This window comes from Sorex araneus, chromosome 5, assembly GCF_027595985.1.
Source record: "Sorex araneus isolate mSorAra2 chromosome 5, mSorAra2.pri, whole genome shotgun sequence".
NCBI classification, from domain to species: Eukaryota; Metazoa; Chordata; class Mammalia; order Eulipotyphla; family Soricidae; genus Sorex; species Sorex araneus.
In genome coordinates, this window is record NC_073306.1 from 122,141,585 (window position 1) to 122,159,438 (window position 17,854).

At 47.8% G+C, this 17,854-nt stretch overlaps 1 protein-coding gene across 1 annotated transcript in view; it reads left to right on the top strand.

Moving 5' to 3' along the window:
• Window positions 1–17,854, top strand: part of DHX35 (DEAH-box helicase 35) — a 74,205-nt gene that overhangs the window by 27,505 nt on the left and 28,846 nt on the right. The window contains exons 5-10 of the mRNA XM_004612629.2: window positions 4,027–4,131; window positions 6,633–6,694; window positions 7,556–7,625; window positions 10,800–10,859; window positions 15,332–15,444; window positions 16,532–16,628. Coding sequence (XP_004612686.1) covers window positions 4,027–4,131; window positions 6,633–6,694; window positions 7,556–7,625; window positions 10,800–10,859; window positions 15,332–15,444; window positions 16,532–16,628 — 507 coding nt within the window. The remainder of the gene's footprint in view (window positions 1–4,026; window positions 4,132–6,632; window positions 6,695–7,555; window positions 7,626–10,799; window positions 10,860–15,331; window positions 15,445–16,531; window positions 16,629–17,854) is intronic.

Below are 17,854 nucleotides of genomic sequence, written 5' to 3' on the forward strand. Positions count from 1 at the left end.
GGAGAGAGAGCTCACAGGCCTGGGGTGGACACTCCGCCAGCCGGAGCCTCGGGTTTGATCCCTGGCCCCCTGGGAATAAGCCCCTGAGCCCCGAACCAGGCAAAAAGAATAAAGAGAACATTCTGGCCACCGCCTGGGCTATAAAATCTTATTCCACACCAAGTGCCTCTTGTGGACTGTTTATTGTTTTGTGTCCCCCTTTTTCTATGCTTATTTGTTTCTGTTAAAAAATAGAATATTCATTCAGTTCTTAGTGCTGTTTTAATTAACTATATGCACATATATTTTAATTTGGGGTCGAGAGAGCTAGTACAGTGGGTAAGGCGCTTGTCTTGTTTGCACCCAGTTCATAGTGACCCCTGGCACTACGTACAGTCACTGGGGTCAGAGCCAGGAGTAGGCTCTGGGCATGCTAGGTGTGACCCTGATCGTGAAAAAAAATTTTTATGTTTATCTTTTTTTGGGGGGCAAGCAACACTTAGGGGCACTTGGGGTCTCTCCTGACTCTATGTTCTGGTTTGCTCCCAGCGGTGCTGGGGACCATGTGGTACCAGACACTAAACTTGTGCTTCCTGCATGCAGAGTGTGCTCAACCCATTGCGTTATCTGTTTTGATTAGATTTTATCTTATTTTTTTTCTAATTTTGATTATATTATAAACAATAGAGGTAAAAATTATTAATTGAATCCGTATAATATACCTTTCAAATGTCAAGTGTTAAGACCATAAATGACATTTTTTTCCTTTCCTTTTCTTTGTTTTTTTTGTGTTTTGAGCCACATTTGGCAGTGCTCAGGGCTTACTCCTGACTCTACTCGGGGATCACTCCTATGTGGTACTTGGGGAACCGTTTGTTGTGCCAAGGATGAACCTGGGTTGGCTGCATGCCAGTCAAACTCCCTACCCGTTGTATTATTGCTCCAGCCTCAGAGACTCTTTATATATAAAAGTATCACTGTCATCCCATTGCTCATTGATTTTCTTGAGCGGGCACCAGTAATGTCTCCATTGTGAGACTTGTTGTTAACTGTTTTTGGCATATCGAATACGTCACGGGTAGCTTGCCAGGCTCTGCTGTGCGGGCGGGATACTCTCAGTAGCTTGCTGGGCTCTCCGAGAGGGGCGGAAGAATTGAACCTGGGTCGGCCGCGTGTAAGGCAAATGCACTACCTGTTGTGCTATCGCTCCAGCCCATATATATATGTATATAAAAGTTTTGTATATATAAAAGCTTTGTGTATATAAAAGCTTTATTTATATATAAACTTTTTAAAAAAGTTTTTATTTTATTGAATTACCGTGAAAAAAATACAAAGCTTTCAGGTTTAAGTCTCAGTCATATAATGATTAAACCCCCATCCCTTCACTAGTGCACATGTTCCACCACCAAGAACCCCAATATACCCCCCTCCCACCCACCCCCACCTACGTAGCTAATGATCTTCACTTTATTCTCTCTATACTTTGAATGCATTCAATATTTAAATAGAAAACTCACAATTATTGTTTGGAATTTTCCCCCAGCAATCAGGCCTGCTGAAAAGGCATCATTTAATCATTTCTTTTCATTGCTGAGAATGAAGTTTCTGGTACTTTAGCTCAGTTCACAATCTAGATGCATTTCTGTTAGAAGCCACTCTGGGTGCCAAAATGGGTTGGAAGACCTCTCCGATCATAGTCTTTAGGAGGAGAGAGTCCATTTCGGGAGCGGGAGCTCCAGATCTTATCTGGGCGGAGGGCGTGCCAGTAACGCCCCCCTCCCATGATTGCCTACGAGCCACATCACTGCAAACTCATACCTCTGGGTTGGGAGACTTAGGAGGTGGCTCTTGCCATGTGGATGTTGCCGCCGCCACCATTTTCTGTGCAAAAAAACAGGGTAGAGAGGGAAAATCCCTCCCCGGGCGGCATGGGGTTGTAGCACAGCTCACCGTCTAGATGCATTTCTGTAAGAAGCCGCTCTGGGTGCCAAAATGGGTTAGAAGACCTCTCGAATCATAGTCTTTAGGAGCAGAGGGTCTGTTTTGAGCACGGCAGCTCCGGATCTTCATATATATATAAACTTTTTCATTGTAGTTTATGGTATGTTGTTGATAGGGTTTCATACGAATGATTTTTATAGTAAATTTATGCCAATAATGAAATAATAATGATATGTTTCCTTGTACTTTATAGACCCATAGATGATTGCAATTTTAGAGAGAGGGTTGGTCCGTTTATGCACAAGCCTATTTTCCTCAGAAGCTCTTTTATCTCTAGGCTCACATGCTCTCCTTGTACCTTAGCCCAAGGTTTACAGTGTCCTGATGGCTGGGGTGAAGATGAAATCACACCTGGAGAAATACTGATTATTAGGGTTCTGGTAACTTGCAGACATAGAGCAGTGTGGGATGGAGTTCTGGTCTCAGAAGATGTTTTGAAAGACTGCGTGGTGGAGACCAGCTGCTCAGTGACTGAGTCTGTTTTGGCCAACCAGGTCTGTAATTTCAAGTCATTAGGCAGAGTCACTTCTCTTCCGCATCAGTGTGCTCTGCACCTTCCTTCCTTCCTTCCTTCCTTCCTTCCTTCCTTCCTTCCTTCCTTCCTTCCTTCCTTCCTTCCTTCCTTCCTTCCTTCCTTCCTTCCTTCCTTCCTTCCTTCCTTCCTTCCCTCTTCCCTCCCTCCCCCCCCCTCCCTCCCTCCCTCCCTCCCTCCCTCCGTCTTCCTTCCTTCCTTCCTTCCTTCCTTCCTTCCTTCCTTCCTTCCTTCCTTCCTTCCTTCCTTCCTTCCTTCCTTCCTTCCTTCCTTCCTTCCTTCCTTCCTCCCTCCCTCCCTCCCTCTTTCTTTCTTCCTCCCTCCCTCCCTCCCTCCCTCCCTCCCTTCCTCCTTCCTTCCTTGAAACTATTTGCTTTGACGTTAAACTAGCTATTGCTCTTTCACTTTTATAGTTATTATTTCAAATACTTCCTATTCATGAGTTAATAAACTTTAATAAACTTTAGAGGGCTGTAGGGGATCTTGCTGTTTGATTCTTTTCTTCTCTTTCCTTATTGACGAGTGAAACGTTGATCTATGGTTTACCGTTTTCATAGTATATTATGAATATTGTTTTCTTTGACTTTACTGTGTTAATTTGGATCTCTATTAATCTCATTTAGCCTTTATTTTTTTTAACCTGCATTCTTGTTTTCAGTTCTTCTTTGGTAGCTGGGGTACTGTTGCAAATTGTTTGAGGTTAACTGACTCTTGGAAAGTTACCTATTTGCTAGTAAGAGAAAATTAGCTTATCCAATATTCAGCTAGGTTACTTCTCTTCTCCTGCCCTCATGGTCGAGTAAAAGATGCCTTGTTTCAAGTCATGAAGACATGAGCATTTCTTCACGCATAGTGTGCTTAAAAAAAAAAGCATTAGGAACAGGGGAGCTTCTTATCTTTTCCCTTCCTTTTTGCTTTGCTGCCATGAAATTCAGAGCATTTTTGTGACTTGAATAATTTGTGCATGGCTTTAGTTTTGAAATTTTCTTATTGGTTTTGATCTTTTGAATTCTTTTTTATTGTTATTTTTCTGTTCGTGTGTTTGGGGGCCACACCTGGTGATGCTCTGGAATTACTCTTGGCTCTGAACTCAGGGACTGTTCCTAGAGATGCTCAGGGTCCATATGGGTCCATATGGGATGCCGGGGATTGAACTCTGGTTGGTGCAAGGCCAGCGGTGCCTTACCCACTGAGCTATCTCTCCGGCCCTGATCTTTTGGATTCTGTCTGTAATTTCTTTGATTTGACCATGTAACGCTTTTAGGGGATTCAGTTCTTATTGTCTCTGTTCTTATAGGTTGTCTCAAGCCAGTTGTAGAATGAGGCGAGAAAGAATGAAGTTCCTAAATATCCCAAGTTGTCCCACTTATTCACTAATGACCTGTCCCCTTTTGATTTTCTTCTGTGCCGCCTTGCGGCTTAAAGATAAATGACCTTTTGGTTTTGCATAGTCTGTGCTCCGTGCAGTAATTTCTGTGTCTCTATTTTCAGCATGATCTTTCTTCCCAAAGGTTGCAGGGAGAGTGGCCGAGGAACGGGGTGCAGTGCTGGGCCACGAGGTGGGCTACTGCATCCGCTTCGATGACTGCACGGACGCGCTGGCGACACGAATTAAGGTGAGCTGCTCCACCCGCTTGTCCTGTTGGGAGTGAGGGGGAATCAGAAAGGTGCAGTCATTGCTGCTGACCAGGACCCCGGGACCATGGCAGAAAGTATAGGATAGCATCTGCTGTTAGCTTCGGAGCTTTGGCGGAGCCTCGAATCTTCCACAAAGAGCCATGAAGTAAGATGGGTCCTATAGATGAGGGTGTTGAGGGCCTAGGAAGCTGAAATACTGGCCGGACACGTCCCTCGGTGGTAGCAGAGGATTCAGGGCTGTCTTTCCTTGTGTGTGTATTGTTGCTTTTCCACTCATCCAAGTCTTTAAGTCTAAGTATTGAAAGTTGCCTGGAGAAGCTTTAAAAACTGGGACAAGATGTTTTCATCTTGTAGGACATTGTGCGCCTGAAACTCAATCAGAAATATCTTTGTAACTTTGTCATTCATGGCAATTCAGTAAAAAAAAAAAAACCAAAACGAAAATAACAGGGGCAAATTGACAAAGTCTAGAATCACAAATATCTTTATGCTGGTCCGAATCTTCCATGGTAGATGATGGTAGGTATTTTTGTATATGTTCTTTGACCTAGTTTCTAATATTAAAAATAATTAGCATCAATAGTAATCAGTGTACAATCGACTCAACACAGTTTCTACTGTGTACCACTGTGCTGGGATCAAAGTCTAATCAGGACTGTAAAACAGTGAATAAAAATGCCCTGAAGAAATGGATGTTGGTGGGGGCTGGAGCAATAGCACAGCGGGTAGGGCGTTTGCCTTGCACACGGCCGAACCGGGTTCCATTTCCAGCATCCCATATGGTCCCCTAAGCGCCACCAGGGGTAATTCCTGAGTGCAGAGCCAGGAGTAACCCCTGTGCATCGCCAGGTGTGACCCAAAAAAAGCAAAAAAAAAAAAAAAAAAAAAGAAATGGATGTTGGTTACGAGATGTCAGTCACCTCTCAACTTGCAGTGCAGGAAAATTGAAAATCAGGTCAGGTAAATGAATAATGCAGTGATTTGTTCAAAAAATTGGCCTTTTCTAAATTTCTTTGTTTTGTTATCTTCGATATTCATTTTGCTAAGTAAAAGAAGAAATAGTCTTCTGTACCATCAAATCTATTTAAATTTGTCAATTCAGATACTTTTCCAGTAGATCACATAAGCAAATGAGTAAGTTCATGAAATGCATGTCTTTTGTGAAAAGTGTGTTACACATTTGCTCAGAATTTGAAGGTGTCCCCTCCCACTTTTTTATTGTTTTGGGGCTATACTCACCAGTGCTCAAGAACTACACCTGGTTCAGCACTCAGGGATCACTTCTGGCATGGCTCAGGAGACCATTTGCAGTTCTGGGGATTGAACCTGGGTTTGCTGTGTGCAAGGCAAGGCTCTACCCACTGTACCATCTCTCTAGCCACATGTGCTCAGTCTTGGCGGATCATCTGGTTTTGGTGGCAAGTTCTTCCTTCTCTTCAATGTATGTGGCAGTGGCTATCCACTCTAAGAAAAATAAGATAAAGTGTGTTTGAGAGAGTATTGGGGTAAGGTGTTTGCTCCTGTTCAGTTCCTGGCACCCCGTGTGGTCCCCTCAATACCACAGAAGTGACCCTGAGCACAGAGCCAGATGTACACCCTGAGCACTGCAGATATGGCCCAAATATCCCCGCTCCTCAGAAAAATGGGAAAACATCCTGTTCTTACAAACAAAAAGTGAAAAAAAGACCCAACATGCTAATTTATATAACCTGTGAGAGAGATGTTTATGTTCAACTTTGTGAAAGTACCAAATTGTTTTGGGGAGAAAGTAACAAGATCTAGTATTTTGTTCTAAAGTACTTTATAAATATCCATCAGTCGAAAGTGGTAAGAGCTGAACGTTTGAACATTATCTGTGTCCTGGGGCCTGATCTCCATGCTTCACATGCACTCTTTCAGTCCTCACAATAACCCACTAAGGTGTCTGTTTTTTTTAAGTGAAGACTCAGGCTCGGAGTGAATAACTGCCCATAGCCCAGACAGTGGTCAGAAATAGTCTGGACCTGAATTCCCAGAGCTCTGACACCTGTTCCCATAACCACAGCCCCATGCAGCCTCCCTCAAATAATAGCATTTGAAAGAGAGGTTAATGACCTCAAGCACTGCACGTCTGCCCCCTTTGGGATGTTTCAAGACCAATTATCCGTTGGGCGGGCACGTTTGTCTTCACTACCTGTTCTTCGGGAGTCTTAAGAGCTGCAGGCCTGGAGGCCTGGGCTGACCCATGTCTGATCATCAGTACAGATGCTATCAGAATTCAGTTCTGCTGAAAGATTTACTGCCTCCAGCTGAGGAAATCTGTTCGAAATCCTGTGAACAGTTCCATTGCTTAATGCTAAAATTCTGGGATATTTCCTGACAGTTTTGTTTTTGGTGGGAATTATATAAATGCCAGTGAAGAGGTGAAAGGTATTTGAATGCACTTGAATTTAGTCCAGAGTATAAATTCATTCTCAAACTTCATGTTTTTGTTTTCCAGTTTCTGACTGATGGAATGTTGGTCAGGGAAATGATGGTTGATCCATTGTTAACAAAATACAGGTAAATGTAGTTTTTGCTCTGAAGTTTTTCCTCAAGTTCCAAAAGCACATAGGTAGCAGGAGAAGCAGTTTGTTATAGTGGGGGTTTGTGTCTTAAATCAGCAACTCAGAGCCTTTCTCCTCATCATGGCTGTTTTTCTCCATCATATCCCATGTTTGATGGTAACTGCAGAATTACAATGTAGCGCTGGGTGATGTTCCGTTGAAAATAGTTTGCCAGATCCAAATCAGAATTTACACTTGCATGTCTTTGTCCATCACTGTGACCTTGAAGTGGACCCACCCAGGCTCGGGAGTATTCTGGGAAAGGATGTCACATTTAACTTCTAGGTAGCCCACATCACATCACCTGTCTCTTTCTTTTGCCTCTTTTCTGTTAGAGTTAGTTGAACCTTGCTTTGACTTTTTTTTTTTCTTTTTGGGTCACACCTGGCGACGCTCAGGGGTTACTCCTGGCGGTGCTTGGGGGACCATATGGGATGCTGGTAATTGAACCTGGGTCGGCCACATGCAAGGCAAACGCCCTACCCGCTGTGCTATTGCTCCAGCTCCAACCTTGCTTTGATTTTTATATGCTCTGTGAATTTTAAACATTTATATTATAACTTAACTTAAAATCGGGTGTTAGATCTTATTGGACACTAATGGGGGTGGTAAAGCTCTTCAAAGAAACCAGGATACATTGACCCTGTTTTTAGTTGTGTTAAGTGTTGCTTCCTTGTATCAGAAGAATTCAGGTTTTCCTTTTGATACTGGGTTGCATGGGTCGGGGTCTGTCTACCAGAGCTCCAAGGATGGTCTGGTTGGGCTTAAGGGTGAAGTTTTTTCTGATGATGCCTGAGGTCTTACCTCTGATCCTTAGTGTCATTATGCTAGATGAAGCCCATGAGAGGACCTTGTACACTGACATTGCCATTGGCTTGCTGAAAAAGGTAAGTTTTTACTGCCAGACTTCGTGCTGGCATGCGTGCATGCGTGTGCGTGCATGCGTGTGTGTGTGTGTGTGTGTCTGTGTGTGTGTATGTAATGCTGAGAATCAAACCCAAGCCTTGGGTTGGATCCCAGGTACTGCCCTCACCTGCCAAAAAAAAAAAAAAATCCACGATCCTACTCAATTCTACCAGTGAGAAAAATCACTGGTAGAATGTTGTTTTGGGGTGTTGGGCCACACCTAGCCCAGGGTCTGTGAGGTGTTGATATTGAACCTGAGTTGGCTGCATGCAAGGCAAGTGTCTTGATCCTTGATCTCTTTTCCCCTTTATGTTGGTGTGTTTTCCTTTGTTGTGTGGCATGTACACACATTTATTTTGGGTAATAGGAAATAGATTGCATGTGCTAATTTGTATTTTGCATTGTCTCACCATTATATCAAGCTCATTTTTCTATATCCTTAAATATTCTTAGAAGAGATCATTCTAGTATCTACCACTAAATTAAGTATCTTCCATTAGGTATTTGACTCTTCTACTGTGAAGCATTTGCATAGCTTCCAGATTTGCAGTATTTTTCACTGAGTATCTTTGAAATTGACTGGAGCGATAGCACAGCGGGTAGGGTGTTTGCCTTGCACGTGGCCCACCCGGGTTCAATTCCTCCGCCCTCTCGGAGAGCCCAGCAAGCTACCGAGAGTATCCCGCCCGCACGTCAGAGTCTGGCAAGCTCCCCGTGGTGTATTCAATATGCCAAAAACAGTAACAACAAGTCTCACAATGGAGATGTTACTGGTGCCCACTTGAGCAAATTGAGCAAATTGATGAACAACGGACAACAGTGCTACAGTGCTGCCTTTGAAATAAAATCTGTTACATTTCTGTTCTTCCTTCCTTCCTTCCTTCCTTCCTTCCTTCCTTCCTTCCTTCCTTCCTTCCTTCCTTCCTTCCTTCCTTCCTTCTTTCCTTCCTTCCTTCTTCCTTTTCTTTCTTTCCTTCTCTCTTTCTTTCTCTCTCTCTTTCTCTTTTTCTTTCTTTCCTCTTTATTGTAGATGATTTGAAACATACCTCAGAGACAAGAGGATTTAATGATCCCATCATTTGAGCATATAGCCAGTCTTGTTTCAACCTTATCTTCATCCTCTCTGTCCTTCCCATGCTTTCTGGTTGTTTTCTCTGTGGGAATTCCCAGTTGCAGGCCTCTAGGAAGAGATGATGGTACTGTGGTGATGGAAGCTATGCACTTGGTCATGCTCTTGGGGTTCCCGATTCCTACTCGACTGAGTTTGTTCACTTCTGAAATGGGAATAGCAGAAGTCTTTATGTCTAAGGTGATCACCTTCCCTATCTGGTAGCCACCATCAGCTTAGATTAATATAATAATAAAGATTAAAATTGAATAGAAGGGGCTGGGGAAATATTACAGTGGGGAGGGTGCTTGTCTGGCACACAGCTGACCCGGGTTGCATCCCTGGCACCCCATTTGCCCCCCAAACACTTGAGCATAGAACCTGGAGTAAGCTCGGAGTATGCTCCCCCCCACACACACACACACAAATTGAATCAGAGAAAAAAAATTCAGTTCTTCCGTCACACTGGCTGTACCTTATGTGCTCTGCGGTCACATGGTGCCGGTGGTGACTGCATTGGCCGGAACCTCCCGCCACTGAAGAGCCCCAGGGATGGAGCTGTTTCAGAGTATCATTGGTTGTGAGGCATCAGTAAGGTAACTACAGTTCCGAGGGTGGCACCTCGTCCAGGGCCACGCGTGGATTCTGAGGCTCTACGTCAGTGAGGAGGTGGCGGCCCACTGTGAGGGTGCACAGCCGCCTGGGGGCAGGCCACTGGGTTCCAGACGTCCCAGGCTCTTGGGCCGGGTCTGTCTGCGATACGTGTGTTGCACAGCTGCACAGGCCCTGAGAGCAGCACGACTCCTGTGCGCTTATTGTATTTCTTGGCTAGAAATTGAGATTTTTGATCCTGGTGAGGATATTATGTCCCCTAGCTTGTTACTGTCTCGGGAACAGTATCGTAGGAGGGCTTTACTGAATCTTATTTATTTATTTATTTATTTATTTATTTATTTCCTTTTGGGTCACACCCGGTGATGCTCAGGGTTTTCTCCTGGCTCCGCACTCAGGAATTATTCCTGGTGGTTCTTGGGGGACTATATGGGATGCTGGGAATCCTGAACCCAGGTCGGCTGCCTGCAAGGCACATGCCCTACCTGTTGTGCTCCAGCCCTGGGCTTGACTGAATCCTTGCAAACACTGAGTATTAGTCTTAAGAAAAGAAATCATTGCCAACGAAAAAGTCATTTCATTGTTAGTATTGATTGTTTTGCTTTAGTTTATTTGATCACTTTTTCAGTGCCTGTTGATAGTTTCTTTAAATGACTGTTTTTGTCTTTGAATGTTTCTATTATCCTTTATTTGCTTTTTATTTGCTTTTTTCATACCTTAATTATAGGTATGTATGTGAAGTTTATATGCTAACTATTTTTTTTTCTTTTTGGGTCACACCTGGCAATGCACAGGGGTCATTCCTGGCTCATGCACTCAGGAATTACCCCTGGCGGTGCTCAGGGGACCATATGGGATGCTGGGATTCAAACCCGGGTCGGCCGCGTGCAAGGCAAATGCCCTACCCGCTGTGCTATCACTCCAACCCTATATGCTAACTATTAAGATATCCTGATATCAAGAAAACATGGTTTTGCAGTTGAAAATTGAAGCTCAGGACTGTTTTTGTGTGTGTAAAGTAGTTTTATTTCACAAATGTAAAGAGTGAGGGTGGGAGGGGAGAGGAGGAGAAATTGAGAGATTGATTATGTACTTTCTTTCATTTTAAAAATCCCTTGCATTCATATTTTGGTGCTAGGGATCCAACCCAGGGCCTCGTGTACGTGAAGCATGTACTCCTCCACTGAATTGTGTTCCTGGTTATCTTTCTAGCTTTCCTTTGGGAGATGTGACACATTCCCCACTGGAAATGTATAGCACATTTACTCACTTACAATCAGAAAAGGTAGCAAACCTCCTTGTTACCCGCTTCACCTAAAAAAATGTTTTTTTACCCACCCAAATACATAAGTGGAGTCATCTGGATCTAGATCTCAGCCGTCAGATTGTTTCACCCACAAACAGCTCACTGTTTCCTTGCCGCCTTGTGTTTCAGATTCAGAAAAAGCGAGGGGACCTGCGGCTGATTGTGGCCTCAGCCACTCTGGATGCAGAGGTGAGAGTGTCTTCTGTGTCATCATTGTCCATCATTCCCCCCCGCCACCCCAACCCGGTCATCTCCCACCTCTGCCCCTCCCCCTGGTAAAATCCGCTCCCGTTGGACCTGGCCTTGGGAGGTCCCTGCACTTCCAGTGGCCGTGGCCTTGAGAAGTCACCTCTGGTGTGGGTTCCTCTGAGGCCGAATGCCTGCTTTTCTGCTGGGGCCGTCCGATGGCCTAGATTCCAAGGCGCCTCCTGTTCAGCTGGTGGATGCAGCTGAGCCTGTAATTAATTGAGTTCATAATTACCTACTTGTCTTGTTTCTCTGCAGATGTGTTTCTCCTTACATGGGCAGTTTCTTACTGGTTTTTTTTTTCCTTGTGAGCCTTTGTTTCTTGAATTTCCTTTATGACCAATGCCTTTAAATTTTTTTTTTTTGGGTGGAGGGCTACTGTTGAAACTCTCCTCCTATACATGTAATAGTTTCCATGTTAGGACTTTTTTCATAGCCACGTTTACTCTGATTCTCACAGTGACTAATTTCTGGCCCAAAGAACAGGTAACTAACAAATAGTCTTGACAACTTTGAAATGTATGTGTGAGACTCCTGCAGCTGAGTCATCTTCCCAGTGGAAATGTCGAGCTCGGCCGGCTGACTCCCGCACTCCTGACTTCCGCAGGAAGTGGTGCCACCGACCTGGGCGTTCGTGGCTGTGCCAGTCCAGTCGCTCTGTGGCGCGGCCTGGCCGGGGTGCCGCGTGTTGAGACGCTCTCATGGTGCAGGGCCATCCCAGCTGGCTGTGCAAGACGCCCGGGAGTTTGCCAGGGGGTGGGCGGGCAGGCAGGGTGGAGGCTGTCCCAAACCCCACACGGAACACGGGCCGGGCACCGTGTGTGGCCCGGTCGGGTCTGACTGAGTTGGCCAGTGGGACCCTCCAGGTGAGGCGCTGCCTTTGCTCACCTGTCCGACCCCATCAGCTCCCGTTCGGGCTTCCTGTGTGTCATCCTCTCCCCCGGTCTCCAGCCCCCTCTGCGGGCCTGGGGAGGGCTCCTTCGAGGTCGGTGATTTGTATTCGCTTACTGTTAGCGTGAAAGTGGATTTCCCTGCGTGGCGGGTCTTGAGAAATGTAGGAAAGATTAAGTTTACCGTACAGTTTGAGGAGAAGGTCTGTGTCCCCCCCACCCCAAATGTCCGGGCCTCCCCATTCCCTGGGAATGTCGTCTCTTGTGCTGTCCTGTGTATGACCTGCCCGTCCCGTCCCGTCCCGTCCCGTCCCACATGGTCTGCTCGCCTCTCGTGTGTGGAGGCAGGTCCCTCCCGGCCCCACGTTGCTCCCGTCCCCCGGCATGCTTTGCTAACCTGGAACCGTGTCCCTGAGCCTTTCCTAGCCTGTGTCCCAGTGGTTCCCTGCCATCTTGTCCCAGTGGTCCTGCAGTGTCCTGGCTTTCCTGGGCCTCCAGCCTGCTGCCACGTGTGTGTGGGCGAGATCTCTGTGCTCTGGGCCTCTCTCACACGGACCCCCGCACTTCCTGTCATCCTCTCCCGGCTTCCCTCTATCTCCAGACACAGCCGAGAGACGCCTGTGCTCAGGATCTGTCCCTGCTGGAATGTGCCTTCTCTGCAGGCGCGCAAGCTCCCCTTGATCCTGAGGGACTAGGGGGAACTTCCGAGTTCCCAGGCCAGTTATTCGAATTGTTCGAGCCTGGGGGTCTCCTGAGCTGGTGGCTGAGTCTTGAGTGAAAGCAGTGATTGTGCCATGACCTGGCCTGGGCATAGGTGAAGAGAGAGAGACGGGGAGAGAGAGCGAGGAAGAGAGACAGAGACAGGGAGGGAGGAGGAGAGAAACAGAGAAGGAGGGTGGGATGGAGGGAGGGGGAGAAAGAAAGAGGGAGAGAGACAGAGGGAGGTGAGAGAGAAGGAGGGAGGAAGAGAGACAGGGAGGAATGGAGGGAGGCAAGAGAGAGACAGAAGGAGGGAGGGCTGGAGGGAGGAGGAAAGGACAGAAAGAGGGAGAAGGATGGAGGGATGGAGGGAGGTGAGAGAGAAGGAGGGAGGGATGGAGGGAGGGAAAGAGACAGGGAGAGGGAGGGGGAAAGAGGGAAGGAGGGATGGAGGAGGGGGAGAGAGACACAGAGACTCGGGGGCCTTTTTTCTTAATCTGCTGCCGGCCCCCACCCCAGCCATGTCTGCCTTGATTAGCTGCCGCTCTGGTGGGTGAGGTTTACAGTGCCTGCCTCAGTTCACCCGGTGCTCCACCCTCCGCCTGTGTGTACCGTCGTTCCAGCCTGTTGTCCCAGATGTCCTCTTGCCTCTGTGCGTTTCAGCCCAGCCTTGACTGACTGCCTCTCTTGGGGCCTCTCTCGCCCACCCTGGCTGGAGCAGTGCCTCGCTGCCGCAGGTTCCCGCCCCACGCGTGCTTCTGCCTCCGTTCATCTCCGAGGGTTCTCCGCCCGCCTGCCCTTGTGGGATGACTCACGCTTTGGGGGGATGGGGTGGGCCTCTGTCCCTTGTCCATGCCTCCCTTCGGGCAGGTCTGTCCTGAGCCCCTCGCTGCCGCGGGACGGGACGTCTCTGGCCTGACAGGAAAGGGAAGGGTGCAGCCAGGCGAGCAACAGGTGACCCCGCGTGGTCCTGCAGCAGCCCGTGGATGTCTGGGCTGACTCGTCTCAAACACAGGCCCGAGCCTCTGTAGCCCAGGCCAGCCAGCTCTTTCCTCGGGACTGCTCCAGTGCGGCCGGCTCCTGGTTCCCGGGCCCAGGCCCCGGCACGTGCCCCAGAGGCACCGAGGAGGAAGGAGACAGGCTGGAGAGCCACACCGCTGGGCCTCGGGAACGCTGGGGTGGGGGCGCAGGAGGGTTGTGGCGAGTCAGAGAATGGCAGGCCTTGTCTCTCGGGCTGTCTGCCCCAGTCCCTGGCACACCTGCTCCCCATCTTCTTGCAGGTGGGAGACTGCACCCGACTGTTCAGGGCTTACTCCTGGCTCTGCACTCGGGGTGACTCCCGGCTGGGTTTGGGGGACCACATGGGGTGCGAGTGGTCGGACCCAGTTTGGCAGGGTGCAAGACAAGTGTGCCGTCTTGCTGTGCTGTCTCTCTGGTCCCTGCTTCTCATCCCACTTCACTTGCCACCTGCCAGTTTGGTGATCCAGTTCTTCCTGGACTCGCTTCTTTGTGTACCTTGGGTTGTATTCCCCAAGGGGATCGTTGGTGGCATGTCCTTCCCAGGACTCTTGGGTCAGGGCTCTTGGGTCAGGCCATTCTATAGACCGCAGGCCTGGTGGTCATGTGCCACTGAGGAGAATGAGTCCCTCTGGAAGGAACTATTAATTAATCGATTAATTTTTTTTTTTTTTGAGTGAGGAGGCTGGGGCTGGAGCGATAGCACAGCAGTTGGGCGTTCGCCTTTCATGCGGCTGACCCGAGTTCAATTCCTCCGCCCCTCTCAGAGAGCCCGGCAAGTTACTGAGAGTATGGGGCCCGCATGGCAGAGCCTGGCAAGCTAACCGTGGTGTATTGGATATGCCAAAGACAGTAACAATAAGTCTCACAATGAGAGATGTTACTGGTGCCCGCTCGAACAAATCGATGAGCAACGGGATGACAGTGACAGTGACAGAGCAAGGAGGCTAGCGGTGCTCAGAGGCTCTTCCTGGCTCTGTGCTCAGGAGCGACCATTGGTCCTCAGGAGACCACAGGTGGTGCACAGGGATTGACCCAGGGTTGGCCACCTGCAGGGCTGGAGCTCTAACCCCTGTACTATCTGGCCCGTGCAGGAACTCTCAGGATGCCCATCTCAGCTGGAGAGTGGGAGTGTGGGAGAAGTGTGTGATGGATGACAGAACCCCGTCCGGAGCACTGTGCCATAGCACCTCTAGAGCAGATAAAAGAGGGGGCGGATGCTGTTGGCCTAAAACTGCCGGCACTGTTGGCACTGTTGGCACTGTTACTGGGAATGTAGACCTGTGATTGTGCTACCAGAACATCTGACCGCGCACGGGAGCACACGCTTCCTTTGACAATTGATAACCTTGTATGATCAGATCTGTGCTTTCCAGTTTAGAACAACACATTAGCCTGATTTAATTAATATTTAATTGGAGTCACACCTTTGACCTAGTTTTTGGCTAAATGCACCCACAGATTGGAATAAGTCAAATAATATCTAGCTAAATGTTGACTCATGCATTGCTGTTTTGACATTGAACTTTATTTTTACTCAGATCATTGTCATTAAAATATTATTCCCTTAAGTTGTAGTAATAAGAATTTTTTAATACTAATTTTGCAACCCATAGTTTTATACCTATATATACATATATGTATGCATATGCATGTACACACACACACACACACACATGCGCGCACACACATACACAATCCCTACCACCTACTGCTATGCTGCCCGTTTATATTATTTTGTTTCTGTTCATTGCTATGAATCATTTTTTATTTTGAAGAGAAGTAAATTATCTCTTTTTTTTTGAATAGAAATTTCGGGATTTCTTTAATCAGAACGAGACCAGTGACTCCACTCGGGACACGTGTGTGATCCTTACTGTGGAAGGGCGGACGTTTCCAGTGGATATCTTCTATCTGCAGAGGTTTGACGCGTCTTACTTTTCACAAATATTGGAAGATGTTTCTACACCTGGCAGCGCGCAGCGGCTGTTCCTGGCTCTGGTCAGGTTGCTTGCAGCGGTGCTCGGGGTGCTGCGTAATGCTGGGACAAAACCTGGGCGGCCAGCCGAGGAGGCCCGAGCTCTGGCCCGTTGGCTCTATAAGGCCTGGCTGCTACAGGACAAAAGCAGCGTGGCCTCTGCCCGCAGCTCCAGGGGTGATGTGCCGGGCTGGGGAGAAGACTTCGTACCTTTCGTCACCGCACGATGCTCAGCAACCTGCTCGGCATCTCTGATGCATCCGCTTCAGCTCCTGGCGCTGCCATGTGCCTTTCTTCGAATCTGCGGCTCTGGCTTAGTCGAACAGAACTCGGCAGCCCGGAAGCTGCTCGGGAGGGGGAGGGCTCGCCCCTCCCCACACCTGCGGCTTACAGGTGCCACACGAGAGGCCTAAGAATCATTTGCCTCTCAGCTTTCTGCTCAGGTCTTAGCAGGAAGACCGGGTTGATGTTTTCAGGGACCCTTTTGAACAGGGAGGAATCACGAGTTTCTACAGCTGTCTCTAGACAAAACCCAGGAGCCATGGCGGACAAATCCAGAGTTTGGCCATGTGCTTCTGAGCTGTTCCAACTGGGGACACACCCACCGGCTCTCTGCTGGCTCCCACATGCTGCCTCTTTGTGTGTGTGTGTGTGTGTGTGTGTGTGTGTGTGTGTGCCAGTCTGCATCTGCTGCCCTACCTTCATGGGAAGGTGCGAGAGAGCTTGTCCGTCTGTGGGGTTTATGGCTTTTGTTTAGCAAATGAACTAAAACTTCGAGCTTACATGTTATTATGATATATTGTGTGATTATATAATGCGGTTTGATTTGTCTTTGAGAGGTGCATTTTGAAAAAGAGGAAAGTGATTATCTACTTCATTTACTCGTGTACTGATAACTTACCGGGCAGGCTCTAACTTTTGGGAGGTCTCTCTGCCAGACTACTAGGGTAATCGATCTGTAAATAATGAGCGTATTCTTTTTTTTTTATGAGTGTATTCTTGTAATGCACTTATCTCTCCCATCTTTTCAGTCCTGTTCCAGATTACATCAAATCAACAGTAGACACTGTGATGAAAATTCACCAGACAGAGGGAGATGGAGACATATTAGCATTTCTTACTGGCCAGGTAATTCCACTGTGGTGAACAGACATGTTATGGCAGCACCAGAACTAATATAGAGACCTGCTATATTACTCGGTCACTTATTTCCTGTTTTGTTCTATATGTTGTGGTTACCTGATCACAGAACAGTTGTTTGGTTTTGTGTCATGGCCCTACTGACCAGATTATCTGGGAGTCTTTAACTCCAGCTGTACTGTTTCAAGAGGGTTTTATATGTATGTATTTATATGTATACATATATATATACATACATACATATATATATATACACACACACATGTATATATATATATATATATGTGGGTTGGGGCGATAACACAGCAGGTAGGGCATTTGCCTTGCACACAGCCAACCGGGGTTTGATTCCTCCGCCCCCTTGGAGAGCCCGGCAAGCTACCGAGAGTATCTTGCCCACATGGCAGAGCCTGGCAAGCAACCTCTGGTGCATTTGATATGCTAAAAACAGTAACAACAAGTCTCACAATGGAGACGTTACTGGTGCCCGCTCGAGCAAATTGATGAGCAACAGGATGACAGTGATACAGTGATATATATGTGTGTGTGTGTGTGTCTTAGTTTGTGGTTTTTTTTTTTTTGAGTGCTCAGGGGTTACTCCTGGCTCTGCACTCAGGAATCACGCCTTGTGGTGCTCAAGGCACCATATGTGATGGAATGCCAGGGATAGAACCCAGGTTGGCTCTGTGCAAGGCAAGTGCTTGGCCCCGGGGTTCTGTCTCTCCGGCCCCGGGTTAAGTATGTTTTAAAGGTATTTGCTGATACCCGAGCAATCTGCCTTCAGCTGGGGAGTATTCTTGTAGCAGAATCAGAGACTGCCCAGGGCACGATTTGCAGCACGCAGGCCGCTGCTCGGAGCGAGCGCCTTTGCCGAGGATGCCTCCTGCTCACCGTGGAGGTGGGAGTGGGCGCGGCGCTGGGAGCTGAGCGGACGCCAGCGAGCAGGACTCTGCCCCAGCTGTCATCTTTTCCACCGCCGAATGTTTTCCAGCGCGCGGGGATCTTCCTGGGGAGAGCTGATAGCGGCTCTCTGTGCCCCGGCTTGTCCGTCGTGTGTGAGACGCTTTGTCTGCCAAGCCCATGAGTTCAGTAGTCATTGCTTTTGTTTATCGGGAACTCTGCTGTTCACTGCAGATCACAGAGGCTTCAGCAATGAAGCCGACAGGGGCTGGAGCGGTAGCACAGCGGGAAGAGCGTTTGCCTTGCACGCGGCC